Source organism: Gopherus flavomarginatus, chromosome 16 (genome assembly GCF_025201925.1).
Source record: "Gopherus flavomarginatus isolate rGopFla2 chromosome 16, rGopFla2.mat.asm, whole genome shotgun sequence".
In the NCBI taxonomy this organism is placed as follows: Eukaryota; Metazoa; Chordata; order Testudines; family Testudinidae; genus Gopherus; species Gopherus flavomarginatus.
Window position 1 is genome coordinate 1274147 of NC_066632.1, and position 27920 is coordinate 1302066.

At 57.5% G+C, this 27920-nt stretch overlaps 1 protein-coding gene across 3 annotated transcripts; it reads right to left on the bottom strand.

The window, feature by feature from the left end:
* TYK2 (tyrosine kinase 2) lies at positions 1–26868 on the bottom strand. Of its 3 annotated transcripts, XM_050924811.1 has the most exons (24): positions 26770–26868; positions 22509–22703; positions 20501–20624; positions 16671–16815; positions 15790–15953; positions 14893–15277; positions 13848–14042; positions 13076–13233; positions 12875–12995; positions 11060–11237; positions 10572–10678; positions 10153–10329; positions 9684–9771; positions 9245–9372; positions 8469–8604; positions 7089–7240; positions 6524–6674; positions 6011–6108; positions 5257–5449; positions 4581–4699; positions 4089–4261; positions 3291–3408; positions 3067–3177; positions 1–2271 (listed from the first exon to the last, which is right to left on the bottom strand). In XM_050924811.1, the coding sequence occupies exons 2-24, from the start codon at positions 22690–22692 to the stop codon at positions 2137–2139; spliced, it is 3540 nt and encodes a 1179-aa protein (XP_050780768.1). In that variant the 5' UTR covers positions 22693–22703; positions 26770–26868; the 3' UTR covers positions 1–2136. The 3 variants fall into 3 exon arrangements, with proteins under 3 accessions (XP_050780768.1, XP_050780769.1, XP_050780767.1); XM_050924812.1 differs by lacking the exon at positions 26770–26868 and having other exon boundaries at positions 15028–15277; positions 22509–25183; XM_050924810.1 differs by lacking the exon at positions 26770–26868 and having other exon boundaries at positions 22509–25183.
* Between the last annotated feature and the right edge of the window lie 1052 nt (positions 26869–27920).

A 27920-nucleotide genomic window follows, 5' to 3' on the forward strand; every position in this document is an offset into this window, starting at 1 on the left:
AACTGCTAACGTTTCATTAGTAATAAAGTGCCACAAAAGTTCACTTGCTCAAAGCCGGTGATCATTCCTGGTGGGAAGAGAGAACCAGACCCCAAATGTTCTGCAGAGTCAGATGGGCTGGGTACAGCCCACACCCATTTCCTTCGCAAAAAACATTCCAGGCATTTAGCTGAGACAGTGAGCAACTAACACTAAAGGCTACAAGCATGCTGGCTGAGTGGATGTTGGCAGCGCACGGATCTAAGGCCTTGTTCATTCAGGGCCTGAGCCGTCCCTCCACCGGGTTTTGTAACATAATCAACGGTGGCAATGCAGCCGTCTCTGCAGCGCATGGAGAATGAATCTGAGACCTCAGGACGAGCACACGCGCGACCGCAGCAGTCCCTGTTGCCAAGGAAGAGGGCATTCAACTGGATGTTGTTGGCCCTGCTTCTCTAGACGTGGCCCCACAACCAGGGCTAAGGGCTAACTGGCTTTTTCAGGACTAGTCTGGCAAATGCTGGCATTAGGTGGCCAGAAGACAGGGTGGGGCTGTGATTTGGTGAGCAGATAAAGGTAGTTCTTCTCTTGTGATCCGGATTTGGTTTAAGGCCAGCAGGCTCCAGACCCCTCCCCCAACCACATGATCTAATTCACAGTGCTTGGCTGTGGGAGAGGAGACACGAGAAAAACCTTTGGCTGGCACGTGGACGGTGGCAGCTGAGGGAACAGCCTCGGTATGTCCCCTTGGAGCGGACAGCCATGGGGGGCACAGGACGACGTGCCTCACCAAGGCGTTCGAGAGATATGGACGGACAGGCTGGGGCAGCTGCTGCCTGTTCAGGGAGGTTTCCCATAAATGGGGCCAGTAGCCAACACATGCTCCCTCTGGGCCCCAAACAGCCCTTCCAGTGGGGCACAGGAGCTCCCCTTGTTGCTCCCTGGGCAGCAGCCAAGGCTGCAGGAGTGCATCGAAGGGCTGCCCCAGAGCAAAGAAAAGGCCTCTGACTGCAGGGCCAGCAGAGGCCCTGGTCAGCCACTGGGGAGCAAGCAGGGTCCACGCTGGAGAAAGCCAGGCCCAGCAGGCAATACGGAGAGGGCAGCCCCCTCAGTCAGCCTGCACCTGCCCCCAGCCCTCAGGGGCCTTTTGAGGGGGAACATCTCTCTGCTCAAGGAGCGATGGGAGCAGAGGGGGGCATAGGCAGCTGCACAGGGGTTACAGAGGAAGCCAGCCGCTGTCCCGGGGGTAGAGCACCTCTGCTGGTGCTTGGGAGTTGGCAGCAGAAGCAGGCACTGTGGTGCTTTATGGTACAAACCAGGCAAGATCCCAAGAAGCTGGAGGATGGGCCAGAGCTTCCCCAGCTCAAAGACCAAAGCATCAGTGAAGAACAGGTAGGGGACATGCCCAAGACAGGCCCGTTCCCCCAGCTGCAAAAGCACCACAGAGCAGGGCAGGCTGGGAGCCCCTGTCCAGCTGGAGGAGGAAGCAGGCACAGGCCCAGTGTATCCTTTTTAATAATGCTTCGAGCCCTCACTTGGCAGCTGCCTTACCCATGCACCCCCTGCTTCCCCTTGCCCCAGATGCAGTGTTACAGGGCTAAATTCAGGCCTATACCCACAGAAGTACCCACCCCTCAAGCTCCAGCCTTTGCCCCACAGCCCCCCGCAAAGGTGTTAGGAGTTCCTGACAGCAGCCTGGGATGCAGCATATTAGGCTCCAAGGAGGCTTTTTCACATGTCCACCCCCTTCAACACGCACAGCGCTCTGGCTGCACAGCGCGGACACAAGCCAAGAGGTTTGATGAGATGTGCCTGGTTGTTAGACAGCCCCACAGCTTCCTCTGGCTGCATTGCCTAGAGGGAAATCACTTTCCGGGATTAAAATCCCCCTGACTGGAGAGCCTACGAATCCAGGCCAAAGCAGAAGTGGCAACAGATGCTTCGCCAGCCCTCTCTCCTTACACGGAGGGCTCCCTGGACTCCAAGGCACACGGTGGAAAAGTGGATCGAGTAGGATGGTTCCGTGCAGCAGCAGCACTGAGGCAGCAAGTGGTGAAGTCCCAACCCTCCCCAGCACTTCAAAGTGGCCTCTCCACCAGAGGGTTTCCAGCTGAAGGCAACCGTGGTCCTTCCCCGAGCAAGTTCCCAAGATCCCACTCAACACACACTGAAGACCGAGGGGGCCTGAGCCTTGTATTTCTCGTGGAAGTTCTTCAGGATGGGGACGAGGTTCTTAAACGCTGGGCGGAAGGAAGCTTCGGATTCCCAGCAGTTTTTCATTAAGCAGTAGATCTGAGGAAGGAAAGAACAGCTGAAAGGCAGGCCGAGCAGAAATCAAACCCACCACTCAAAGTAGCCACCCCCAACCTGAGCTGGAAGGCAGCTGGGAACAGCCCTCTGGCTGACATGTACCCTCCCCTGCTCCGAAGCCTATCAAAACCAACCCAAAGTAACAAAAGCCACCACTGCTCCCTTATTCCGCTAGCTGAGGGTTCTCTCTGCCTACGGCCATGGGTGTTGGAGGATACAGCCTCTGCTCAGGGCAGGGCAGCTGGCTGGAGAGACTTCAAGGTTGCCCAGTCCAGTGGAATCCCAGGGAGAGCACTCACTGACTTCAGCAGTGGCCGGATTTCACCCTGCAATCTTTTAGCAGCAAGGCCAACCTACTGCTTCCATTCCTAATCAGAGTGAAGGCAATTAATCTTTAGCCAGGCCCTCTGGAGGCAAAGCCCTCATTGGAAGGCAGAGAGACTGCCTCGCTATGTCAGTCCACAACCTGCGTATTTCTGCTCTTCGAGGGCCTGCCCGAGCCCAGCACTTATACAGCTGTGGTGCTATCCCTGGTGTCGTGGAGTCAATTCTGCTTCCCTGTGTCGCCCTGCCGCATCACTGGATTCTTCACTTCCTGTCCTAGGCTGCTGAGCAGCGGGAAGCAGCCATCACATCCCACAGGAGTGATGGCTATACTCCAGGGGTGGAAGAAGTGATCCCTGTATAGTCTGTGGAGCACTTGGGGTCCCACTGGGACGGAATGGGCTGTAGCACTGCGTGAAGTTATTAACAGGCACCACTCAGCGACAGCCTCACCTCACAAGGACAGTCCTTCGGGCTCGGGAGCCTCTTCCCCCTGTCCAGCAGCTCGATCAGCCTCAGCACTGTCATCTGACCCTGAGTCGCACCAATCATCTCGATGAATTTCTAAGAGGGAGGGAGACCAAAGCTGGTTAGTGGAGGAAGGTCCTGCTTGTTACTTGTTCAGCAAACTCGAACCCCAGGAGCAGGAAAGCCCCCGTCAGTCCCTCTCCACTCACCACGGGGGGGCTCTGGCTGGAGTCACAGTGTGTCAGGAGCTCGTAGAGAGTGACACCGAAGGACCAGACGTCGGAGGCGTAATAGAACTTGCACTCCTTCAGGCACTCCATAGCGTACCTGCAGGGCGGGGCAGGGGAGACGGGCACCATCAAGCTATAGTTGCAACCACAGGGCATCAGCACAAGGGACCCACAGCCAAAGCATAGCCAGAATCCCTCCTAAAACGGCACTTGAGCTCTGAGGGGCTCACAACAGAGATTCTGTGCCATGGCCCTGCACAGCATCCCGGAGAGTCCCAAGCCAGACCCTGCACGGACGGCAGGATCCCATTCCTCAGGGCCTCCCAGCCACATCTCTGGCACAGCAGAGAACGTACAGAAGGAAGCCGTCACATTCAGACGCAGTCTCTGGGCAGACTTGCTCTGGCAGTTGCCGAGGGAGGAGGTGGCACAAATGCTGGTTACCCAGTCATCCTCCCCACCGTGGCTGCACTGCAGACTGACCCTCAATGCACACAGCCTCCAGGTGTAACTGAATTTGCTCTTCCATCACAGCTCGCACGTGGCCCAAGGCCACTCACCTGTGTGGCTCACAAAGACTACAGGTCCCAGCATGCAATGGGACCTGTATTTTAATCAGGCCAACCCTCTCTATTAACAAGAGGAGGCTGGCTAGTCAGCTTCGCACAATGCAGATTCACCAGGGCACTGGGATAGCTAGCAAGCTACCGGCGTTGCCCTCAGCGGGAAAACATGGGGACCCCTGGGAGGGCTCTCTTGGGACCTCACAACGCTTACCAGAAGACAGGGCTGTCTCCGTCCTCGCAGACGCGGTAATATTCGTGCCCTTCGGGGATGGCTTTGGCCAGTCCGAAATCACCGATCTTCACCACATTCTCGTTCTCCAGCAGCACGTTCCTAGCAGCCAGGTCCCTGTGGATGTAGTGCAGGGAGTGCAGGTAAGCCATGCCCTGTGGAAAAACACCGGATTATCCTCATTCTGCAGCCAGGAACATGAAGCATCCAGAGACAGGGACTGGCCCAAGGTCACATGAAGAGTCTGACAGAACTGGGGATAGGACCCAGGACTCCCAGTGCCCAGATTCCCCCCTGGTCTAGCCACTAGACCCCACTCCTTCCCCTGGACATTGCACACTACACAATCATGTTTCCCCAGCCCCCTACCCCAGCTCTGGAGTAGCACAGACACACTGTGTAGCCCCTTCTCCCCCAGGCAGTGACAGCATCAGCACAGGCCCCCCACACGCTGCCTGGATTGGGCCCTGTTACCTCACAGATTTGCTGGGCAAAGAGGAGGATGTGGGCCAGGCTGACGTTGTGCTTGGGCAGGTAATCCCGCAGGCTGCCCAGGGGCACGTACTCCATGATGAGCTGCACAATCTTCTCCCCTGGAAGAGGAGCCGGATGTAAGTGATGCGCTCACCGGGACAGGCTACGGTGGGCAGCGGAGCAGAGAGACGCAGCCAAGGGGAACGCAGCCACAGCCTGAATCTCCATCACGGTCCTACCAGAGGCTAAGCCCCCTCCTGCGATACTGCAGCTTTGCGCCTTATGTCCCACGGTCCTGGAGAACAACCCCTGGGCAGCTGGCCAGCCTTTGCAGGGAGTGCCTAGGGCTCCCTTCTGCCAGCTGACTGAGAGGTGCAACCATTCTGCCCTGGACTGGGGATTTGCAATCAAGGCTTAACCCCTCCGGCACCAAGCAGCAGCCTTGGGGGGGCATGCATAGTTAATCCCACCTTGGGGGAAGCAGGGGAGCCCCACAGCACGCTCAGCCTACGGGGGCGGTGGGGGTGTCCATAGAGCACGTGCCTTGGGCTGTTAGCACACTAACCGGCTTGGGAGGGAGCTGCGTACAACGCAGGACACATGGGACTAAGGGAGACAACGCTCTGCTGCGATCCTCCCCCAGGAGCCCCGCTCCCCAGCGGTGGCTGGGCTGTACCTTGCTCGCTGCAGCAGCCCTTGTACTTGACAATGTTCTCGTGGTACAGCGTCTTGAGGATCTCGATCTCCCTCTTCCAGCTGGTGAGGAGCTGCTGGCTGCAGCCAGACTTCAGTGACTTCACGGCCACCATCTCCCCGGTGCCGTCGTTGGTGGGGTCATAGCAGTACAGGCTCACTTTGCCGAAGTGACCCTGGGAGACAGAAACGGGGCTTTGAGATCCCACCACAGAGCAGGGCTCCAGTTGTCTGATGTGGGGAGAGGCCCCTGTGGGACGCACTAGCTGGGGGAAAAAAGCTTCTCAGACAAAGGTCTCCAGTGGAAACATCCTCTGCCAGCCTGGGATCCGGCCCGAGCTCAAAGCCGGTTAGTGGCAGGTCGGGGGCAGTGCCCAAAGAGCGCTGGAAATGAACAGTAACAGCCAGGGAATCCCAGCTTCCCAGGGACAGGGCAGCACAGGCCGACCCAGGCTGGAGCAGACGAGAGGCTCATCTACCTAAGTGCACACTCTCCAGCAGTGGTGCAAGAAACCTCACAGTCAGCAGTCGTGCCCTCACCTGCCTGCAGCGAAGCGTCCTCCTAATGCAGGGCCTCAGCCAGCAGCTTTGCTCACCTACCCGGACAGAGTCTATCCCTGCTAAAGGGACGGGGCTGTCCGGGCTCTCGGGAAACGCAGCCACTTCTGCTGCCCTCTGGCGGTGCACTGACATGGTGCCACTGAACCGGGGCGGGGGTTGCTATGGATGCAACTTACCTCCCCCAGTTCTCGGATCTTCTTCAGGTAGCGTTTCTGAAAGACCGTGGGGTCCGACACGGGAAACTCGGGGCTCACGGAAGTGACATCGACGAGGTCTGGAACGCAAGGAGAAGAGCCACGTGGCTGACAGGACTGGCACGAGCCATGCGCCAGTGCAACACTTCGCTCAGTGATGGCCAGCCGAGGAGCAGCAAAGGGAGCTCCGTAGTGGCCAGAAGGATGTGGGGCGCCAGGTGCAAGGCATGGGCCAAGCCTAGGGTAACCACACATTCCTGGTTGGGCTCCAGGGGTGGCAGGTTTGTTTTGTCTCGGTCATCCCTTCTCCTGAGTGCCAGGAGGGAGAGTCGCGTATCGATGCAGGCCAGATGCCAGCAGAGATGGGGGCCCCTCACCCTCCCTGCCTGGCCTGACACAGAGCGGAGGAGCTGCCCAGGAGTCAGGAAGTCTCCCTTAGTCTGTTTCCAGCCCCTGTGTGTGCTCTGCCACCTGGCGGGGGGCTGGAGGGCTTACTGTGCGGCTGCAGCTGGGTGAGGTCCCGCAGGATGGTTCGGAAAGAGGGCCGCTCGCTGGGGGCGTAGGTCAGGCACTGGCTGATCAGGGCGGCCAGCTCCTTGCAGGACGGCTCGGGCAGGCGGTGCTTCTTCTCATAGAAGCGCTCTTTCTGCAGGGAAAGGAGGGTCCCACTGAGCAAGCCACACCCCAGCTGCGGCGAGCCATTCAGAGCCACACAGCCCCCACTCCTGCTGTCTCTCAAGAAACTCAGCACTCTCCCCTGCCTCATGACTGTTTCCTCTGCAGCCCCCTGCCACCCAGAGCAGCTCTGGCCTGCCACAGAACGGAGCAGCCTCTTCCCAGTGGGGTTTAGAGCCCCCGAGATTCACCCCACTCAGCACATCCCATTCCCTCTGCCATGCCGGCCTCGGAAGAGATGCTAGAGTCTGAGGGAAAAACAGTGTATCCAGCCGCTACATCTCTCATTCTCACTAGCCAGAGGGCAGCTCACGGGCACAGCTGAGGTTATGGGACAGGCGCGTACCAGGCTGGGGGGGTACAGGCACCCGGGTGCAGGCGTTACCTCAGAGGGGGTGCGCTCTTTCAGCGGGACGTCCGCATCAAAGCAGATCTCCAGCAGGGTGGTGCCAAAGCTCCATTTGTCGGCTGCGGTGCTGAGGCTGCCGACATCCTGGACGCACTCCGGGGCGATCCAGGGGATCCGGTCCACTCGCTCTTGGGGAAGAGGAAACAGGAGTTCAGGGCTGCTGCAGAGACACTGCCTGAGCAACCGCACACACCACTAAGAACTCGGGTTTGGAGAAAGCCCCCTGTAGCAGGATCTCAGGAATGGGGCAGACGCCGAAGGAGTCGGGCCCGGTCACGGTGACCCAGCTCGGCTCTGCAAGGGCAACCCACCCCTGCTGTGTGCTGACATCAGGAGTCACACATGCAGCTCTGGCAGGAAGAGCTCCAGAGTCCCTAGCCCTGCTTGGGAGGCAGGAGGGGCCGGGCTCCCAGCTAGGAGAGGACAAAGCAAACTGACCAAATGGGAGTCTCATGAGCAGGGCCTGGTGACCAGAGTCACCAGGGGCGCATAACCCACACCACTCGGTGCTCTGATCCGGTCACATCTCTCAAAGGAGAGCTGGGCTGCAGGCAGCACACCGGGGCTCAGCAGAGGGCAGGCTCCCTCGGAGGCAGTGCTACAGGAAATGGAATGGGTGGCTCAGTAGCAGGCGCTCTCCCCTGAGAGTCATTGCTGACCCCAGTGTGGATAGGGGGCCTGTGCTGCAGGGAGTGAGGTTCGGCCCTTGGAATGGGCCCAGATCTCAGGACTCCACATGGTGCTCAGGGGATGGTGGAGATGCAAAATTCTGGTCACAGTCAATCCCAGAGCTCTTTTGGCCCCCGAGTCCTGGCCAAACTCTAGTATGGATGACCACATGCTGCATCCAATTCTCCCGACTGTTTCTACCAAAAACTATCCCTCCACTTCCTGTCCTCAGTTGGTGTGTCACGTTGCTGTGCACTGTTCCAACAGCTCTGACAGCAGACCCCAGAGGTGGCTGCACATCCAGGGTGGCTGCAGTGACTCCTTGAGTTGTTTGGCAAGTGCTCGAGGACCTGCTGGGCGGGAAGGCGCTGGAGAAAGGCCTTGCCTTTCGTTTGCTTACGAGATCCTTGCTGGAGCAGACAACTCACAGGGCTCCGCTCAGGGTCAGACAGGAGCATGAGCCAAGCCTGGCTGATGCGCCGAATGAAACCTGGGATGACTGCGCTCAGCCCAGCTGATGCATAATTCACAGGAATCCCTGCTGCAGAGCCTGGTGACAGCACTCTGGGATTTCCCCTCCCGCATGGGAGCTGCAGGGAGCACAGTCCAGCCCCGCTCAGCTGCAGCCACCGACAAGCCGGGCATCTGGAGGGAGAGCACTGAGAACTAGGCGGGAGGAGAAAGTACCTTCTCGGGAGAGCACCGTGAAGCTGACCCCAGGGTCGCTGAGCTTCACGAAAGGCAACAACCCATTCTCCAACCCCTTCCTGGCCAGCAGGATGTTCTTGGCACACACGTTGCCATGCACCAGGTTTTTGTCCTCCTGTAAAAAAATGAAGTGAGAGGTGAGGAGCTTCGTCCCTTTAAGATACTCCCAGTGCTCTGCAGGGTCTGAAGACCAGGCTGGAATGATGGTTCGTTCCGTGGGCAGAAGCAGGACACTAGACTCCTGGGCCTGTCAGAGCTCAACATGCAGGCACTCACTTCCTGCCTCTTTCCCACTCCCCGGAACAGATGTGGGGGGAGAACAGGAGCAGGAGGCCCAACTGGCTTTTGTGCAGCTCTGCACAGGGCTATGTGCTGCCACCCGCAGCCTTTCCAAGCAGTTGCTGGCAATGGTCCTAGCAAGGAAGGGAGAAGGCAGCATTCCACTCCCAGCTCTCCCAGGCCCCCACCAGGCCTAGCTCTGACCAGGGAGCGCGATTCACGTTACCAGAGACAGTCACGTGATTTCAGACCTAGTGGTGCACCTTGGCGAGAGGCCGGGGTTCAAATCCCAGCACTGCCAGCATCCTGCTGGGCGACCTTGGATGAATCGCTCCTCGTCTCCGTGCTCCCCGGGGGCTGGAGCAGAGAGGAGCAGGGACAAAAGGTGTCTGAACAAGCCCATGGCTCTCCAGAGCAGCCTCAAACGAACACCCCGCCGCCCAGGACACATCCCAGTTCCAAACACAGCTTCTCACCAAGTAGCTCAGGGCGCTGGCGAGCTGCTTCGCAACCGTGATCTTCCAGCCGACGGTCACCCGGCCTTTCTCCTTCCGCAGCAAAACATCCAGGGGGCCGTGCTCGATGTACTCCTCCACCATGATATCTGAGAGGGCAGAAGAGGCCAGTCCTTGCAAGCCTGGCTCTTTGGCACTGGAGGGCAAGGCAGGGTTGCAGGCTGGGGCCCAGCTGAGGACACTCAGGACAGACATGCTGGCAAGTTGCAGTCTGATCAGCTGTTGCTGAGATGAAACCCCTTGCACAGGCAGGATGGGGAAGAAGACTCCTGCCCTCTCAGAGGGTCCCTGAGCCCCTCTGCGGGGTCAAAGGGCCAGACAGGCTGTTAGGGAGGGACGGAGGGAGGCAGCTGCAGCTGCCATCCAGGGGAGGGCCACGCACTGGGGCGCGGTTACTCACTCTCGGAGCCTCGCACGCAGACGCCATGCACGAAGGCCAGGTGGATGTGCGAGACCTGGCTCATGAGGCTGGCCGTCTCAAAGAACGCCTGCAGAGAGAAGCGGAGAAGTCACTGGAGCATGATCCCCGGGACAGCCAGCCACCTCGGACTAGCTAACCGAAGCAGCCAAACGGGCTGGGGGTGGGGCCATTTCACCACTCCTCCCCCAGGCTCCTATCCGGGTCCAGGGCCATCTCCCCACATTCAGAGTCACCCTTCCTCCTGGGCTCCGAAGTACCCCCTCCTCGTCCTACAGTCCCCTGGGCTACGGCACCATCAGGAGGCTCCCAGGCAGGGTCCCGGTCTCAGTCCGTGTGGCGTCCCGAGCATGGAGCCCGTTCACACCACAGAGCTCCAACCCCGAGTCGCCAGCAGGCTGGGCCCAGCACTCCCTCCCGCCCACCCACACAGCCCCAGGGCTCGGCTCACCAGGGCGATGTCCCTGTGGCTGGGGTCCAGCACCTTGAGTACCACATGCATCTCCCGACTGTTGTTGTTCTGCTCGGTGGAGAAGTACTCGGCCTCGTCATCCCCGCCAGCAGCCCCGCAAACATGCAGCACACCCTCGTAGATGTTGGTGCGGGTGCCCTGGCCGAGGTGAGCTCTCTGCAGGGGAGACAGTAGCAAGGGGTTACTCGGCACCGCAGGGAGAACCCTGCTTGCCCTCCACCATGGCCAGAGGGAGACCGTCCCTGGGCTGAAGGTGCTGAGCCCCCATTCCTGATGGGGTCGCTGAGCCAGGCCCAGCACCTGCTCCCCAGTTCCCTCCACTGCATCAGCTTTCCTTGCGCATCGATTCTTCTCTAGGACACCGACCCGTCCCCCGGAGCCTCATCAGGGAGGCTGACCTGGGTGATCTCATTTTTCCGGATCTGGTGGAAGCTGAGCTGGGTCAGGTTCAGGATCTGCCTGGTGCTGTCCTTCACCCTCCGAGTGATGATCAGGTCTGAAATCTCTGTGGGGAGAGGCCCATAGGAAGAGGAGGTCAGAGACCCCACCAGCCTTGAAACAAACCTTGGTGGGGAGGAGGGATAGCTCAGTGGTTTGAGCATTGGCCTGCTAAACCCAGGGTGGGGAGTTCAATCCTTGAGGGGGCCATTTAGGGGACCAAGGCAAAAATCTGTCTGGGGACTGGTCCTGCTTTGAGCAGGGGGTTGGACAGGATGACCTCCTGAGGTCCCTTCCAGCTCTCACATTCTATGATTCTATGAAACCGTTTAGGAGACTGCTCTGGCTCTCTGCATGTGGGAGTTCCGGGCTGGGGCAGAGCCCCGGCTGCTGCCAGAGGCTCCTGGGGAGAATCTCACTCCCCAAACCAGTGGGGGGGGGTTCATACCTCCCGGCTTCGGCGGGCAGCACCTCCTCACCGCGAAGCTCTCATCCCCCGACTTGAGTGTGCAGCCTTTGAGAACGTCCATCAGCTCCCGTACGGTGGAGAACTCCCGCTCCCAGCCCTCCAGCACAAAGGAGATGCCTCTCTTCTGGATCCGGAACTGCTTGTACTTGGGGGTGGCCTGCGTCCCAGGGAGAGAGGGGAAAGAGATGCCGCTGTGACAGGATAACCCAAAGCCCATGGCTCCCAGAACCCCCGCTCAGCGTGCACATGCCCCATTGACAGTCTCACGCCTGAGCATGCAGACTCTGCCGTCACTCACCCATGCCACTAAAAACCATCAGTGGGTGGCAGGGGCCTGCAGCTTCTCGCTGGTTCAGAGCGCCGTGCTACAGGCAGGGTCTGGGGTCAAGCCCTGCGCTTGGCTAACCAGCGTCTCACCACCACTGGCTGCCTAGATTTCATCACAATCCCCCCAGCTCATCTCTCCAAGCAGTCAGCCCGGCAGCACCTCTTCCATCCGAGCTCTGGCCAAGGGGACTACAGCAGGATTCCAGGCAGCACTGCCATTTCAGACAGTGGGCAGGCAAGGTCTCTGCCTCTTGATTAAGCCTGTCTGCTGCCACTGCCCTACGCCAGCCCAAGACAGAGAAGGAAGTTATTGCTCAGCTCCGGCATTTCCTGCAGTAACTAGGTCGCCTCAGGAGAAAGCACTCACTCTCACCGCAAGTGAGACACCAGGGCAGCCCATACCTTCCCGGCCGGTTACACAGCATGCCCAGATGCTGTACCAGCTGCAGCTTTCCTCACAAGGCTCCTCCTGGCACCTGCTGCCCCCAGGTTCCCTATCTGCTGGCATTGTGGCCTGCATTCCCCAGGGTGATTGTGTGGAGGGTTGTGCCAGGGACCCGCCATGCAAGGCGTGGAGGCGCCAGGGAAAGGGAGTGTTTCTACGGAGAGGCATGTGCCAGTGGCAGGGCACAGACCCAAGCGGCCCTGTGTTCATGGCAGCTGCGTGCTGAGACATGCATGTACTTGAGTGAGATTAGAATTAATGAGACTTTCAGACAAGATGCGCTGCTCTGCCTGGGCAGCCGGGCAAAAGGAGCTGGATTCCAATGCGGTCCTGGGAAAATCCCCTGGCTCACCCCAGTCTCTTTCCTTTAAGTCTCCCTTTGCCCCACTCTTGTGTTCTGTGTCTGTTAGTTGCCACTTTCGACCCCAGAGATGGCTGCACATATATGTCTGGAGCTGCCCGGATCAGACCCAGGTTGGCCCAACCCCTCCGAACATGGGGAGAGCAGTAAAAGGCAGTCAGAGCAGCTCCAAGCGTTGGTGTGCCACGCAGCAGAGCCTGCATTTGGTGCTGGGTCCATATACTCCACCCAGCTGGCTCCCAGCCCAGGCACCGTTCAGGACAAGTGGCTCTCATGAGCAGAAAACCAGCTCTGTGACATGCAGCTGGCAGAGCGTCCCAGGAACAAGGCCAAGCTACTCTGGGTGGGAGACGGAGCTTTCTCCAGGGCTTGGCCGGGACTGGGGAACAAACTTCTCCAGGGAACCAAGGACCATCCCAAGTGCCACACCTCTGCTCTAACCTGCCTCCTCCCACCCCAGCAAACCCTACCAGAACAAGACACTCCACCGCTCACGCAGTCCTCCCTCTGCAGAGGCTGAGAGAGCAAACCACTGCTGCTGACAGGAGCTCCGAGCAGAGTGTAAGAACGTACAGCCAGCGCAGCAGCTGTCACGCACACGGGGCCTTCGCTCATTCGATTCCATCTCGGACGCACGTTGCTCACCCCACGCCTGCCTCACCTGCCCTCTGTCCCTCTTCATCACCGACAGGATCAGCCTGTTGAAGTCGAGGATGCTCCAGCGGATGACGTACAGCCCATCCTGCTCCTCCCGCTTCAGCTTGGCGAAGACAAACTCCTCCCTGGAGGTGGGAAAGGTGTCAGACGGGCCCAGGCCGCACCGAGGCCCCAGGTCTCCCACTCGGCAGCAGGCACCACTTACTGCATTGGCCCATGGATGCCGTTCAGGACACTCATCACCAGCCGTGGCGGGGCTACCTCGTGGCACAGGTAGTGGCTGGAGTCAGCCGTGAGCCTGAAGTAGCCATCCACCAGCGACACCAGGGACAGGGCCATTTCGTAGGATGGGAGAACCAGCTCCTGGGGGGGAAAAAGAGCCATGGGGTGTCATCACTGGCTGGCCAAGAGGCTGCCTAGGCCTCGCCCTCCCCCCTGCTTCACTGTCCCAGCTCCGGTTTCTGAGCCAGCCAGTGGTGCAAGGATCAACCCCTGAGCGCTCACCACATGGGTTGGAACTCCCAGCAGCAGGCACGGCACTAACAGCAACACCTGTGGAATCCTGATGCACTATGGGAAAGCCCCAAGATTCTGGTAGTGACCCCGCTCCCTCTGCACACAACCCACAGCTCCCTTAGATCCCCTCCCCGGCACCCCCCCATCCCAGAGATGGCTGGAGCCAGGAGCTGTTCCTTAGTCTGCCCTCTAATGCCAACCCCCTCCCATCTCCAGTGGGCTTACCCTGAGAGCTGTGGCTCCAAAGCACTGGACAGACATTCAGTGATTAAAGCCTAACACCTCCCAGTTACCAGGTGACAGACATACGCAGGATTGACTTGGCCAAGCCCACACCACAGCTGGAGCTGGGAACAAAACCCAGGCTTTTCCTGCTCTAACCACTAGCCCCCACTCCCCTCCCACAGCCGGAGGAAGGCAGTTCCCACTCCAGAGCCCCGTCATGCAGGGAGAGCCCTCACCAGGCACTTGTTGTCTTGGCGGTTGATGCTGACTTTGCAGTCCTCGAGGGCAATGTGCGTGATCTCCTGGAAGTCACAGAAGCGCACCCACTTGGCCTCGCTCCTCTCCACTGGCTGACACGGCCCTTTGAGGTCCAGCTCTTTGGCTCTGGTCTTTCTCCCAAAATAGCCCCGGTGGGGGAGGCTTTCTGCACTCTGCAGAAGTAAAACAAAGTGGGGTCACAGCTCCAGTTTTCCAGGGGGCTGGGCAGCATCCACAGACTAGGTGAAGCGGTGGCCAGGTCTGGCCTGCATTCTCCCATGGCACTAGGCTCCACACGTCCGCTCCTGCCAGCTAGCATCTAGCCCTCTGCTCCACCACATGGGCCTTCCGCCCCACATCAGTTCTGACTCGGCCTTAGCAGGCACCATCCCTGGAGGTTCTGGCCACTGCACACCCTGGGAAGAGGCAGCATTTTCAGCTGCGGCAGCAGCAACACGGCTCGTGCCAGCACCGAGGCAAGCCCGAGCGAGCACACCACTTGCCAGGGCTAGAAACGCGCTTTGCTGAGCAAGTCCCTGGGGTTAGCAGCGCTTGTGTGGCACGGAACACGGCAAGCCCCGGACGCTGGAGCCATGCCGCACTCATTCACTGGGCCCTCAAGGCCAGGCTAGTCTTGTGCCTTCAGAGACAGGTGTTTCCCCATTAACGACCACTGCCTGGCTCTTTCCTAGCTTTTTTCAGCAGCAGCTCTCACAGGAGATCAGTACCATCACCGAAATTCCCTACCCCAGCCTGGGCCGAACACTAGCCATTACCCTCATTTTACTGATGGGGAAACTGAGGCACTGAGCAGGGCCATGACTCACCCAGCAGGCCAGCAGCAGAACCCAGGTCTCCTGAGCCCAAGCCCTAGCCTCTATCCACTAGGCCGCAGTGCCTGGGGGTGGGGGGGTAGCGGGGGTCAGTCAGCCCTAGCTAGAACAGGACCAGCACTGCCACTTGCTACTCCCAAGGAAGAGGAGCCAGTGGCCCCCCATGGCAGGGGAGCCGAGTACAACCTACCTCAACAGGGACAGTCCGCCACTGAATCCCGTCCGTGCCGGTGACCAGGACTTCATGGGTGGTGGGCCTGTCCCTGGGAGACGACACCCAGCCGTCCTCCAGCTGTGCGTGCCCTCCGTTCACATAGAGCAGCACCTTCTCGCCCTCGGAGGCCGTCTCCAGGGAAAGGACCGGGAAGAGCTCACTCCCGAAGCGGGGGGCCAGGTTCTCCAAGGTGGCCAGGTACTTGTACATGATGTCCTGCTCCGTCAGCTTCCCAGCACTGACCGTGTGCCGCTGGAAGCGCTGCACGAACTTCCTGAAGACGTTCCTCATGCGGAACTTGGTCAGGTAGCTGTTCTGCTGGATCTGCCTGCAGAAGGAGCGCGGGATGCAGCCCTTGAAGCTGCAAGAGACACAGGGGAAGTCAGCAGGCCTGCTCACCGGGGGCGCGTCGCACAGGAGGGAGAGCGAATGGCAAAGCAGAGCATGGAGACACAGGGGAAGTCAGCAGGCCTGCTCACCGGGAGGGGCGTCGCACAGGAGGGAGAGCGAATGGCAAAGCAGAGCATGCAGTCACACAACACTGTTCCACCACGAACCCTAGTGCCCGGTGCAGCGTGACGTGTCTTAGGCCCTACTGCCCCCTTGGGTGGCAGGGTGCCCGCTGGAGGAAAAGCGGCGCAATGTGAACGCGGGCTCTCCTGGGGCCAATTCAGTTCCAACACCTGCCGCCAGGCGACTCCTATGATGGGTTCCAGAAACCACCTCCATGAAAGCCATAGTATTTTCAGCGCTGTGTGGGGCAAGCTCCGCCCCAGAAGAGGCCGCCATTCAGCAGCCACACACTAGCTGAACTGCAGTGCCTGGGATGGAGGTGGACAGCACAACGCTGATGCCCATCCACCCTGCAATCACCTGTTTTTTTTGGCCACTTCTTCGAGAGAGACGCCTCGTTTGAGAGCCATGTGAGAGAGGTGAAGGACAGCCATGCCTAAGCTCTCATTCTTAAATCGGTGGATCTCCTGCTCGCTCTGAAGGTCTTTCAGAGACACAACATCATTAATGAACTCGTATTTCCCCTGCAAAGGGAACCAGAAAAACAATGTTCTCCAAAGAGAAAAGGGGACTCAAACCATCCACTCAAATTTAGCTGTCTTCCTTCTCAGCCTCATGAAGAGCCCTTCTCAGCTCCTACGGTCCGGAGCAGATTTGGAATATCTTTAAATCAAATGAGGCAAAATCTTAAAGATTTTCTTCTGTGTTGGAAGAGCTGCAGACCCCCCTGCTTTAGGGCAGGTGCCCTGACCTTGAGCTATCAGGGCTCAGGAGGAAATTTCCTCGGGGCAGGATATTCCACACCTTCCTCTGAGGCAGCTGGTGCTGCCCCATCCAAGGTGGGATACCAGGCTAGAGGGACGTGGGCCCCTGCTCTGATCCGGTTTGGCCATTTCTACATTGTTTAAACCTTTCCCCAGCCCACAGCCTGGAGGCAAGGTGGCTTCCTGCCACTGAATCAGGAAAGCAATGCACAGCCAGCTCGAGTGAGGGGGAAGCTAAGAAAACATTGTGCCCACGCACTTGGGAATCAATGACCGAGTCTCCACTGAGGCAAGTGTCAGATCCCTGCCTGTTTTACACAGGTTTTCATCCTGCACTCAGCACACTCCTAGCCGAATATCAGAGGTATTCCAGCGGGAAGTGCTGGTGAAGGCAGCACTCATCCCTAGGAAGCCATGGGTCTGTATGTAACCCTTTGGGACGCCAGCCCTTCCCAGTCACGGCACCGGGGCCCCCACCTGCTCAAAGAGATACTCGAAGGACGACTTGTCCAGAAGCGCACCGCCCTGCAGCTTGTCCTCGAGGGCATCGCTCTGCCGAGGAACGTTGCGGTAAACGGCCGGCTCTTTGTCGCTCATCGCATGCCAGTTGCGGAAGTAGTACCTGTGGAGGAGACACACAGACAAACCTGTGGGAGGCAGGAAGGGCCACAGCACCACTGAGCCCGGTGGTTCAGCAGCTGCCAGACCCTGGCTACAAAATCCTCCCCCTTCTGCTTCTGAGTCAGTCCCCTCCAAACTGCCCCAAGCAGCAGGCAGGCGTCACAGGAAAGGGAGCCTGGTCTCCATAGCAGCAGCATAGAAAGCCACAGTTGCAGGGCTCAGCTCTGATGGCCACGCAGCCAGCTTTTCACTAGTGCATGTCCAAGTGCTTTACAAGGGAGGCCAGTATCATTAGTGCTATTTACAGCAGGAGAAACTGAGGCACGGAGACATGGAGTGACTTGCCCAAGGTTATCCAGCAGGTCAGCGGCAGAGCTGGGAATAGAACCTAGGTCTCCTGGGTCCTAGTCCAGTGCCTTCTCCACTAGAGCACATCACCACCCCTCTGGGACTGGCAATACAGCCAAGCAGACCTACACCCTGCTAGAGTTAAGGGCCGGCTTCTCAGCTGGTACAAACCAGCATGCAGTAGTTTCAGAGATTTGTATCAGCAAGGACCCGACCCTGCCAGCCTCCCCACTGCTGCAGGACCCTCCAGGTGCAGCTTGGCATAGCCTAGCCTGGCAAGTGCTTCCTGTTCAATACTGAGGTCTCCACCCCTCGTGCTGGCATCCCAGAGCTGCTGCTTGGGGCGCTGGATGCTGCAGGCCACTCCGTACAGATGAACGAGCGCTGGAGCTTGGCCAGAGAAACGCCTGCGCATGTTCCAGCGGGGAAGGGCATGAGCCAGCACTCCCCCATGGTGCAGGCGGTTTAAATCTGGCAGACAGCGTCCATGCCAATGCAGCGAGCTGGGGACCAAAAGCCCCTATTACAGCAGAGCTGCAGCAGGATGAGTCTCCCAGGACATTTTCCCCAATTCCGCCAGCTGGGCCTCGCCGCGCAGGAGGAATTTAGACTTCAAGGCCCTTTCGGCAGACACAAGACAGACCTGGGCTACAAGCGAGGGGGTCAGTGCTGCACTGGCCATGGGGACCAAGACCTCGCCCAGGCCACTGAACAGGAACGGCTCTCAGCACATCACAGACCTGCACCCCCTTTGCCAAACACCCCTGATTCAGGGAACCTCCCACACAGATCTCCAGCTTGTGGCTTCCAGGCTGTTGGAGAGGCTGGAGGTTTCCAGGGGCTGGGTATTATGGGCAGGGAAATGCGCCAGACTATACACCTCTCAGGTGCAGCTGGCTTCTTCCAAAGGAATGTACTTCACTTGCCTGGCACTCCCTTGCCTGAGAACACCCTCTCCTCTCAGTGCCCAGCTCCATATTCACCAAACTCAAATTGCTCTCGGGGCACAGGGAGGAGACGGGATTAAAAAACCTGCAGTTTACAAAGGCTCATGGGATCAGAGGTCTCAGCCAGAGCAGACACGCCTCTCAGAGCTAAGGACTCCTGTGTTCTAGACCCAGTTCTGCCACTGACTCAGTCACCTTGGCGCAGGTTATGCTGCTTCTCTCGGCCTCAGTTTCCCTGCCCATAAAGTGGTCAGAACATGGCTCTCCATCGAGCACTTCAAAACAAGAGCGCTTCACCAGAGTAAGCCTGCGCCAGCAGGCAGCCACGACAGCACCAGAGCTGCTGAGGACAGGAGTCACTTGCGTGCAGCACAAGTTGTCTCCGAGCCCGTCAAGCAGAAATCAAGGCAGGGATGCCCAACCAACAGGACTGTCCAGCAGCAAGACTTGCATGGAAACCAAGGCTCCTGAGCCGTTCAACAGCAACAGAATCAAACCGCTACCAATGCGGCAAGCTACTGTCACAGGCCCCAAGCCTGCCATTCGCCTCTCCGGACATAGGTATGGGTAGGATCGGCGCTCCGCGGAGCACAGAGTGCACCGTCTAACATGGAGTGTCCAGCATCTCACACAGCAAAGCTCTGATCCAAGCTGGGCGTGCTCCGGCGTGGGTGGCTTAGCCACCCGTCCTGGCTGAGGACAGAGGAGCGACAGAGCTGCACCTAGCTGTGCCTTGGAGGGGTGGGGAACAGAGTGCTGCTGCTGGGATATCACAGCATGCAACATGAGCATTTGTAATCTAGGGGCTGGATCCGGCCATTGAACCAGGCTGTCCATTATCAATGTGACTGATGCTCTGTCCAACCCAGGGGCTCAGCTGCCAGAGACCTATGCGGTATCTGCAATCAGACTGCATGCGTCCTTTGGGCAGGGCCACCCAGAGGATTCAGGGGGCCTGGGACAAAGTGGGGGAGCTGTGGCACTTGTACTCACCAGGAGGCGGTCCAGATCTTCGGCGGAATTTCGGCAGCGGGGGGCCCTTCAGTCGCTCTGCATTTTCGGCAGCATTGAAGGGCCCCCCCGCCGCCAAAATGCCGCCAAAGACGCGGAGCGACTGAAGGGCCCACCGCCAGGCCAGCGCTCACAGGGCCCTTGTGGGGCCTGGGGCAAATTGCCACACTTCCCCCCACTCCGGGCAACCTTGGTACAGAGATTGTGGCCTATAGCGATGCTGTTTAGAGCAGCACAAAGACTACATATCCCAGCATGCTTTGCCCCATCTTGAGCTAAGCAGCTAAGCATGCTGGGATATGTTGTCTGCACTGCAGATGAGGCTGGCAACAGGCTGTTTTTTAGGAGCCCAGGATCCACACTTCAGTACCATGGCTCCCATACAGACCCTTTGGCCACTGCTGGTTTGCAGGCCATCAGCGCAGTGCTAGACGGATGGCCTTTAACTAGTCAGCGCTGTCCTCAGCCCCTGCATGCCTGACAGGGACGTACGAGACGCCTCCAAGCAAACACTCCACTCTCTCATTAGAAGCACAATGGTGCTAAGGAGGAAAGTTGCCAGAGAAGAGGTTCACAGGGCCTAAAAAACCCAGACCAAACAGTCTTGTAATCCCTGTTCACTTTTGCCTTTATTTTGACTCAGATGCTATAAAACTGAGCACGAAAGCCGCGCCGTGAAAGCACTGGTGACTGCGTTCTAGGAGGATACGCTGCCTCATGCAGCATGATTCCTGTGGTATGTAAGAGCCTCACAGGGAGGATATCAATAAGCAGAACTGCCTAACGGCTGTAAAAAAACCACACACTCCTCTTTTTGTACCTGGAGACCTAGACCAACACGATTCCCTAAATCACAGGGAGAATGAGTTTGGGGGGTCTCAGCCTATTTCCCTTTGGACCTTTGTCCACGTCACTAGTGCTATGCAATGACATGACTGGTAGATTCGGCTCAGGAGAAGCCCAGGTCTGGCACAGCAGAAGCAGAGCTGACTGGGGAAGCACGGACTGGAACAGCACAGGATGCAGGTTGGGATGGAGATCTCCACTGCAGGGGCACACCGCCCAGCTCTCAGCCGCAGTCGGCCCAAGGGAGACCCAGAAAGACATGCACAGTTTCTCTCTCTTACCCAGAGATGCTGCCCGGTCCCTCTTTGACCTGATGCCAACCTTTATCCATGCTTCTTAATTGCTTCTGTTGCCTCCCTTCCCAGGTAACCAAAGGACCAAGGGATGCTTGTCCCCAACACGAGCGTTCCTATTCAAATGCCTGGCATGTTACCCCTTGGCAGCTGGCTAAGGGGCCCCTCGCCTCCCAACTGCAGCTAGCAAAAGCAGAGAGCATGAGAGGAGCCACCCGTGACCCCAGGGAGCAGTTCTCACCTCATGCCGAAGAGCAGATTCAGGTTGGTGTCTTTGCTGATTTCAAACACATGATTGGGAGGGAGCCAGACTCTGGCCTGCACATCACAGAGTGCGAAGAGGCTGTAGCAGAGCGGCGTGATCCCTGCAGGAGACAAGAGAATTCCTGTGCCATGGCAGGGATGCACTTCTCCTCTGCCCCTGCTTTAAACAGCACGGTTTTATAGCGGCGTCTCTCATTGTCTTGTCCTGGAAGCTCCTCCTCGTTACAGGGTTTTACCAGTAACACACTCCTTCACTGAGTGCCAACAGCAGGAATAGCGCCTGATGCTCCGAGACCCACGATCTAGGCCCAAGTCCCACAATGCAAGAATGGAATTAGCCTTTTCTGAGCCACATGACGGCTCCTAATTTAAAAGTACTTGTTAAAACTAGCCTGCTTTTAACAAGAATCCTCATCGCTAGCTTTTAAATAGCACTTTGGCCGCAGATCTCTAAGGGCTTTACAAAGCAGGTCAGTATCATCAACTGTTTTGCAGATGGGGAAACTGAGGCACAGGCCGGGACAGAGACTTGCCCAAGGTCACCCAGCAGCAGGTCAGTGGTGGTCTCGAGTCCCAGTCCAGTGCTCTCTGCACTAGGCCATACTGCCTCCTCCAGAGACATCGCCACACCCCAGGCTGGTTGCTCATAGGCAGCCAGTTGGCCTGACAAGCCTCTCAGCAGCATGACTGGTTTTGCGGAGTTGGGTTTTTTTTGTTTTTTTTTTAAAACTGCACCAAGCAGAAACCACCACGATGGGAAACATTATCCCAGCCTGGTTTGTCAGCTGGCCTCATACAGGAGGAAGGGAGGTTTGCAGCAAACCCGGGGTTAAAAGGCACATCAACCACTCCCTCCTTCTCCCAGCATGACAAGGAAATACCCCTGCACAGACCCTAAGAGTAGCCCTGGCGGCTCGGCTCTAAGGGGACCTAAGAACCAGGCTCCGGTGGCTCACCAAGGAAAGTCCCTGGAAAGTGGCAGAATGTTTATCACGTGAAAATGCCAACGAGTCAGAGGCCACATCACCACAGTTGAGCTAGTCATGCTCGATAACTCAGCCTTCCAGTAAAGGCCCAAGAGGGAGATTCACCCCTTCACCTAGGAATGCCAGACACACACAGGAGGCTACAGCCAGTGATCCTGATTAGCAAGAGCTACAGCTCTAACGGACACAGAGCTTCTAAGGGGGATGTGAACTCTCAACAATACGTAGCAAGGGGGACTCGGTGGTGTCGGGACAAGCAGGGATTAGAGCCTTTTGCCTCTGGTCAGGGACTGGCTGGTTCAGAGGGGGAGCTGGTCACGGAGGGAGTAACAGCCCTTTCGGCTCTACGGCACCAGAGCACAGCTGGTATCGTCCAGCCGACGGGATTCATAATCCCCAGTGGGCAGAGCCACATCATCACAGACAGCACTGGCCAGTGAGAGCTCAGGGTTACGCAGAGAACAAGGCTCCTTGCAAGTGCCGTGGGCACATGCAGAGGGTGCCAGTGCCAGGCTGGCAGCGCGGCTGCCTTCATAGACAGGGCCGAGGGTGGCCTGCAGAGTAGCTGCACACTAGCAACCCGGGGTCACACGAGTTCACGGTTCTTGGTATCTCAGGAGGACACATGCCCCAACAGCCCCTTGACGCTAAAGGGAAGAACAGGCTTTGGATCATACCCCATAGGGCAGTAACGGACAGGGTAGGCAGGAAGAAACAGTTACAATGACACTGGTGCTCTCGTAACACCTGCACTGCTCACTGGCCCAGCAGGCTGCCAGCATCATAGGGAAGCAGAGGGAACCTTCATCTTTGAGTCTGAAGCGAGGGATCAGCCCCCACCCCAATGCAGCGCTGGACGGTGACCCTCCCTGGCAGATCCAGCAGCGTTAAGCACAAGTGACTGCTCAGAGCCCTGTCTTTGGGGCAGACTCATGGAGGCTTGTCTGGAGTGGCAGTAGCCCAGGGACACTCCAGGCCCCTCAGGCAGCCAGCACTCACCGATTTTCTGGGCAATGTCGATGCAGATCTCCTCTGCGCTCAGCACCCCCTGCGTGTAGGTCTGGCACCGCTCCTCCTCCTCGCCGCTCCAGTGCAGGTACACCTTCAGGCCGCCACCTGCCGAGAAGCAGCAGCCCTCCATGTCTGAGTCACTGTGCTTCCCCGCACACTGGCACAGAGACATCTCGCCGGGGCCTGAAAGGAGAGAGGCAAGCATTTGTAAGGAAAGGGTGGGGCGATCTCCGGTAGGACTCAGGACAGCGCTGCAGGGGTCTCGGGGCCTGACGGCCGCGAAGAAACATCGCTGGTCTGGCTCACTGGCGAGATGTGGCTGTGGGTGCTTGTGTCCCAGGGACCAGCCAGCTGGACGAAGCCTGCCATGGCTGCATTCAGTAGGGGAGGGGTCGTAGGAGAGCCCCAGGAAGGCAAGTCCAGCAGGGAGAAGGAAGAGGAACTAGCTGGCCAGAAAGGAGCGAAGCATCACCACACCGCAAATGCCCAACATTTGCCTCTGAGCGATGGGGTCCCTGCAGCATGCCCCCCAGGCGGAGGAACACCAACCTCCCAAAGCCCAGTCACCCTCCCATGAGCCTTGGAACAACAGGGACACTCTGGCCCTCACTCCACCAACCCATTACTCTGCAATAGCCGGGCTCGCCGCACCCCACCCAAACAACTGGGGGAAGCCAGGGGTCAGCGCCCAGAGCCCTGAAAGCAAAGATGTCCTCCCCCGCCCCCCACTCTCTGGCGGGGCTCTCTCTCATGGGCCAGGCTCCACCGCTCTGCTCACACAAGAAGGGATCCATCAGCCTGGCAGGTGGGCTCCCCCCAAGGCACTCTGCCCAGCAGAACATACCACGTGACCCAGCATAAGATGCAGACCAAAGACACTTCTCTACTGAGCCAGGAGAGGGAAGGACTTATCCAAGGGGGTGCAGCAAGTCAGTGACAGAAATGGGAACAGAACCCAGGAGTCCGGGCTCCCAGCCCCCCATTCTAACCCACCAGATCCTACTCCCCTCCCCGAGTTGGGGAGAACCCAGGAGTCCCGGCTCCCTTCTCTCCTGTTCTTATCCCAAGACAACACTCTAGTTTAAGCCAGGGCCCAGTTCTGCTCTCAGTCCCACGGATGCTTCCCCTGGAGAAGACAGTGGAGCTGTGCCTTTGTAGCAGGGCAAGCCTTGGCCTCTATACCCAGCCAACCATGCCACCAGGGGCCTTTTGCTGACTAAAGACAGATCTTAGCACACAGCTACTGGCTTCCTCTGCCAGCTCTAAACACATCGTTGAGCAGGGAACTCCCACATAGGGTGGGAATCATCCTGCCATTCCACGGTATGAACTCCCCACCAGAGCCTGCGAACCGGGCAGGAGAAGACAGAGGAGGTCCTGCCTACTATGCAGCCGATAAGCAGCCTGAAGAGCTGCGGAGATAAAAAACTGCTCCCCAGAGACCTAAAGGCTCAGCAATGGACCACACAGGCGCCCCCACTGCAACAGCTGCAAGATTGATGGGGCTCGTCTCCAGAGTGACTCAGGAGGGGGAGAAAGGCGAACCTCTTGGGTGTGTAGTTTTGCATCTCCGGCAGGCAACACCCCAGTGAGTATTAAGCATGTGCGACCACAGAACAGGCTGTAAGCACAGGGCTCATTTTGACATCAGGCATGCCTGGGGAGCTCAGAAATATGGGCTAGTCAGTGACAATAGAGACTGCTCGTGAGGTGCCACCATGGAGCCACAATTGGGCCTGTATGTGCAGGCACATCCCCTGTGCTGGAGATGGGAGCAAACATCCACCCCACCCTCCATTCCAAGCAGATTAAGCCCCTCTGGAAGGCCAAACAATCCCCGCACCAGTACCCAGGATAAAGTCTGGCCGATCCTTTTCTGTTTGGGGGAGGAGGCAGGTATCAGCAAAGCAGCTTAAGAAAATACAGTTGTTTAGGTTTTAAAGCAAATGCTCTGTCTCTCTCTGCTCCCTGTGAGCTCTCTGTGCGATTCAGGGCCTTGCCGCAGGAGCGAGATGGTGGGGGGTGTTGTGCTTGAGTGTGTAGGCTTATCTCGAGCCATCACTCACCCATGGGGCAGCTCATCAGATACGCCCCCCCCATGGCACCGCAGCTACTGCGTGGCTGATTACACTACTGCCAGGTTACATTCCTCCTCCTGACTCAGCAAAGGAACAGAGCAGAGCGTGGGCTGTCCGGGCTTGATTTACTCGTGCTGGGGGAGGGGAAAGGGGAGAAGAGAGAGTAAAACATTACTGAGAAGCAGTTTGCTAGGGATTCCTCATCTGTACCCGGCCCCAGACGGGGGACCTAGCGGAGGAAAGACGAGTTCCGTGCTGCTGCTCAGAGGACAAAGCGTCTCAAACCTAAGTGCATAACAGGATCCCTCAGACACATCCTCACGCTAAACTGAGCAGTTCCCCACCCCTGCTAGTGACCAGAATGGAATCCAAAACAAACAGCTGTTCCTCCTCTCAGAAAGCCTTGCTTCCTCAGTTCTGTAAACCAGGCACCGTGGAGATTTGCTTCCCACATGTTCCCTTTGCCCTGCACTCAGTTTGCAGGAGGGCTCAGTGCCTCTAAATCGAGACAGCTGTGGGCACCCAGCACCAGCACCCCATACTCCCCTTGAAGCCAGCCGGCCACGTGCACTGCACCTCTGGAAAACCAGACCCTTTATCAACCTGCAGGCAGGCTACCCGTTCCGCTGGCAGCGGCTGAGATGGTGGTCTTCAGCAGTCCATTATTCTGGGGAAGAGCTTGGAAAGTTTCTCCAGCTTTCAAGTTGCAATGTCAACAGTTTGACAAAGCAAAACACAGGAAAAACTCTGACAATTATAGGAGCCTGGGGCTTGTTTCGTATTCATTACGTTCCATAACATTACAGAGGCACGGGACCTGGGGAACCCCAAACTGCCCTGCAAAGTTGCATGTTCTTGATTTAAGGACGCTGGGGGTGCCCCAGAGTTGGGACCATGCTGCCCTTCCTATATTGCTAAATAGAAGCATGGAGGGGTCTCAGACTGGAAGCAACTGATAGCCACTGTGCTAAATGTTTTCCTTTGGCTTCCCCCATTTTCACCTGTGGCCTCTCCCCTGACCCGTGTAACAGGGACAGCTCTGAAATGTTTGCTGTTCCTGGAGAGCAGGAATCTTGTTGATTCAGGCCTCTCGACCTTAGGACAAGAGAACAAAGCTGGCAGGACATCACGAAGCACACATCCTCAACCTCTGCAGTTCATTTTCACCCACATGAAGGCCTGGGAATCTCAGTCACCAGAGAAAGTCCCTGAACTGCTGTACAGCCCACTTTGCATTGGTAGAGTCACCGCTGCTCGCAAGAGGGATACAGCTGCAAATCATGGCTTTCGGCAGCTTTGCCAATCTATGCTAGAAATCTGCAGTGGTAAATCTACACCAATGGCTGCAACTGGGCACACCTCCAGTGCAAACAAATCCTAAGCAGCCATGAACTCATGGCTCAGAAGGGAAGAACTGGACACAAACTGAAGAGCAGACCACCAGAGCCGAAGGGGAGGCACTTCCCTTCTTCATGGTAGCACCCCTTCAGGGACCTAGACCAGGGGTAGGCAACCTATGGCACAGGTGCCGAAGGCGGCACGCGAGCTGATTTTCAGTGGCACTCACACTGCCTGGGTCCTAGCTACCAGTCCAGGGGGTCTGTATTTTAATTTAATTTTAAATGAAGCTTCTTAAAAATTTTTAAAACCTTTGTTACTTTACATACAACAATAGTTTAGTTATATATTATAGACGTATAGAAAGAGACCTTGTACAAACGTTAAAATGTATGACTGGCACGCGAAACCTTAAATCAGAGTGAATAAATTAAGACTCGGCACAGCACTTCTGAAAGGTTGCTGACCCCTGGTCTACACATACAAATTGCACTGGCTTAAACTGTTTTTTAAACCAATTTAGTTAAGCCAGTGCCTACCAGTGTGGACATTCTTATTTTGGTTTAAGAGTGGCTCATCTAGGCTTGAGTTGAAGTGATTCCTAACCGACTTAAGCAAAACCAAAATGAGCCCAGCTCAAACCAACAGAACAGGGCCCGTACAGCCTTTTGCACCAATTGACTCAATCAGGTAAAACCAGTATAAGTCGAACACACACAGCTGGGGGGGGGGGGGAGGGCTGTGCATCAGGCCTTCACCCTGACTTCGACCTAACCACCCCAAGAGACTCACCTGTGCAGCACCACCCTGCCAAGAGAGGGCCAAATCCTCACCTGCTGTAATGAACACAGCCGCTCCGCTGTCCTAGACCCGCCGACACCCGCCGAGGTTCAGCCACCAGCATTTACAAGTCAATCATATTAATACACTGGGAACCTACACCGAATAACCACGATCTCATCTCTCTACAAGCAACTCCCCTTCAGCCCTTCCTGGTGTTGGTAACGAGCCCGTGGTGGGAAGTTGAAGCTAGACAGAGTTAGACTAGAAACAACGAACAAAGTTTTAACCACAGAGGTCATTAGCCACGGGAACAACTTACCAAGGCCTGGGATGGGTTCTCCACCATGGGCAATTTTAAAATCAAGAGTGGATTTTTGCTCTAGTTCAAACGAGGAATGAATCTGGGGAAGTGCCCCGGCCCGTGCTCTGCAGGAGGTCAGACCAGAGAGCGGGAATGGGTCCTCCCAGGCTTTGAACCAACGAATCTGGTCTATTTCGCTCTCGCCTGTCAAGGCGGCTCAATAGACTCTCACCCCAGAAGGGGCCATTGGGAGCAGCTAGTCTGACCTGAGTCTACCCTGGAGACGATCGGCTCCCTGTGGCAAGGGCCCACTACGAGGCCTAGAGGTTCAGCATTCTGTGCTCTCCCTTGCCTTGGAAATTAGAGCAGCCCCCCAAAGGTTAAGCCCTCAAGGGCTCAGGGCAGGGGACTGTTTGAAACTGCTGCTCATGGGTGCTGCTCAGGAAAGAAGAATAAAAACTGATCCAAGATGAGCCAAGTGCTCCCAAGAACTTCACCCGGGAAAAGTTAAAGGGAAGACGCACACCAGCCAGGATACCAAGAGCATCCAGCACCTCCGGGAAGGGAGCAGCGGGGGCCCGCGGTCAGACAGAGCAGCGCCGCTCAGAGAAGTCCAGGGGAAAGGGGGTGGCGCCCTGGCCCCTGGGGAGGGCAGCTGCTTCGCATTCAACAAGCAAGTCAGCAGCAGGAGGTTCCCATTTCCTGTGCCCCTCCCCACTAGCACAGGAGGGGAGCCAGCTTCTTCCCACAACTGACACCCTGGGGCCCCCACAACACCCCATTTCTGCTGCAACCAGCCTGACTCCTTCTCATGCCAGACACCCCTTCTCCCAGCCTCTGCCCCACAGCCTCCTGACCCCTCCCATCCCAGCCTCGCCAGGGCCAGACTTGATGGAGGAA

Excerpts from the sequence above, each read along its gene's own strand:
- TYK2 (XM_050924810.1), bottom strand. The coding sequence starts at position 22,725 with ATGCTTGCCTCTCTCCTTTCAGGCCCCGGCGAGATGTCTCTGTGCCAG. Across the intron at positions 9,373-9,683 it reads CTGCGTGCGAGGCTCCGAGA|ATATCATGGTGGAGGAGTAC; the intron begins GTGAGTAACCGC and ends CTGCCCTCTCAG. Across the intron at positions 3,409-4,088 it reads GGAGACAGCCCTGTCTTCTG|GTACGCTATGGAGTGCCTGA; the intron begins GTAAGCGTTGTG and ends CCCGCCCTGCAG.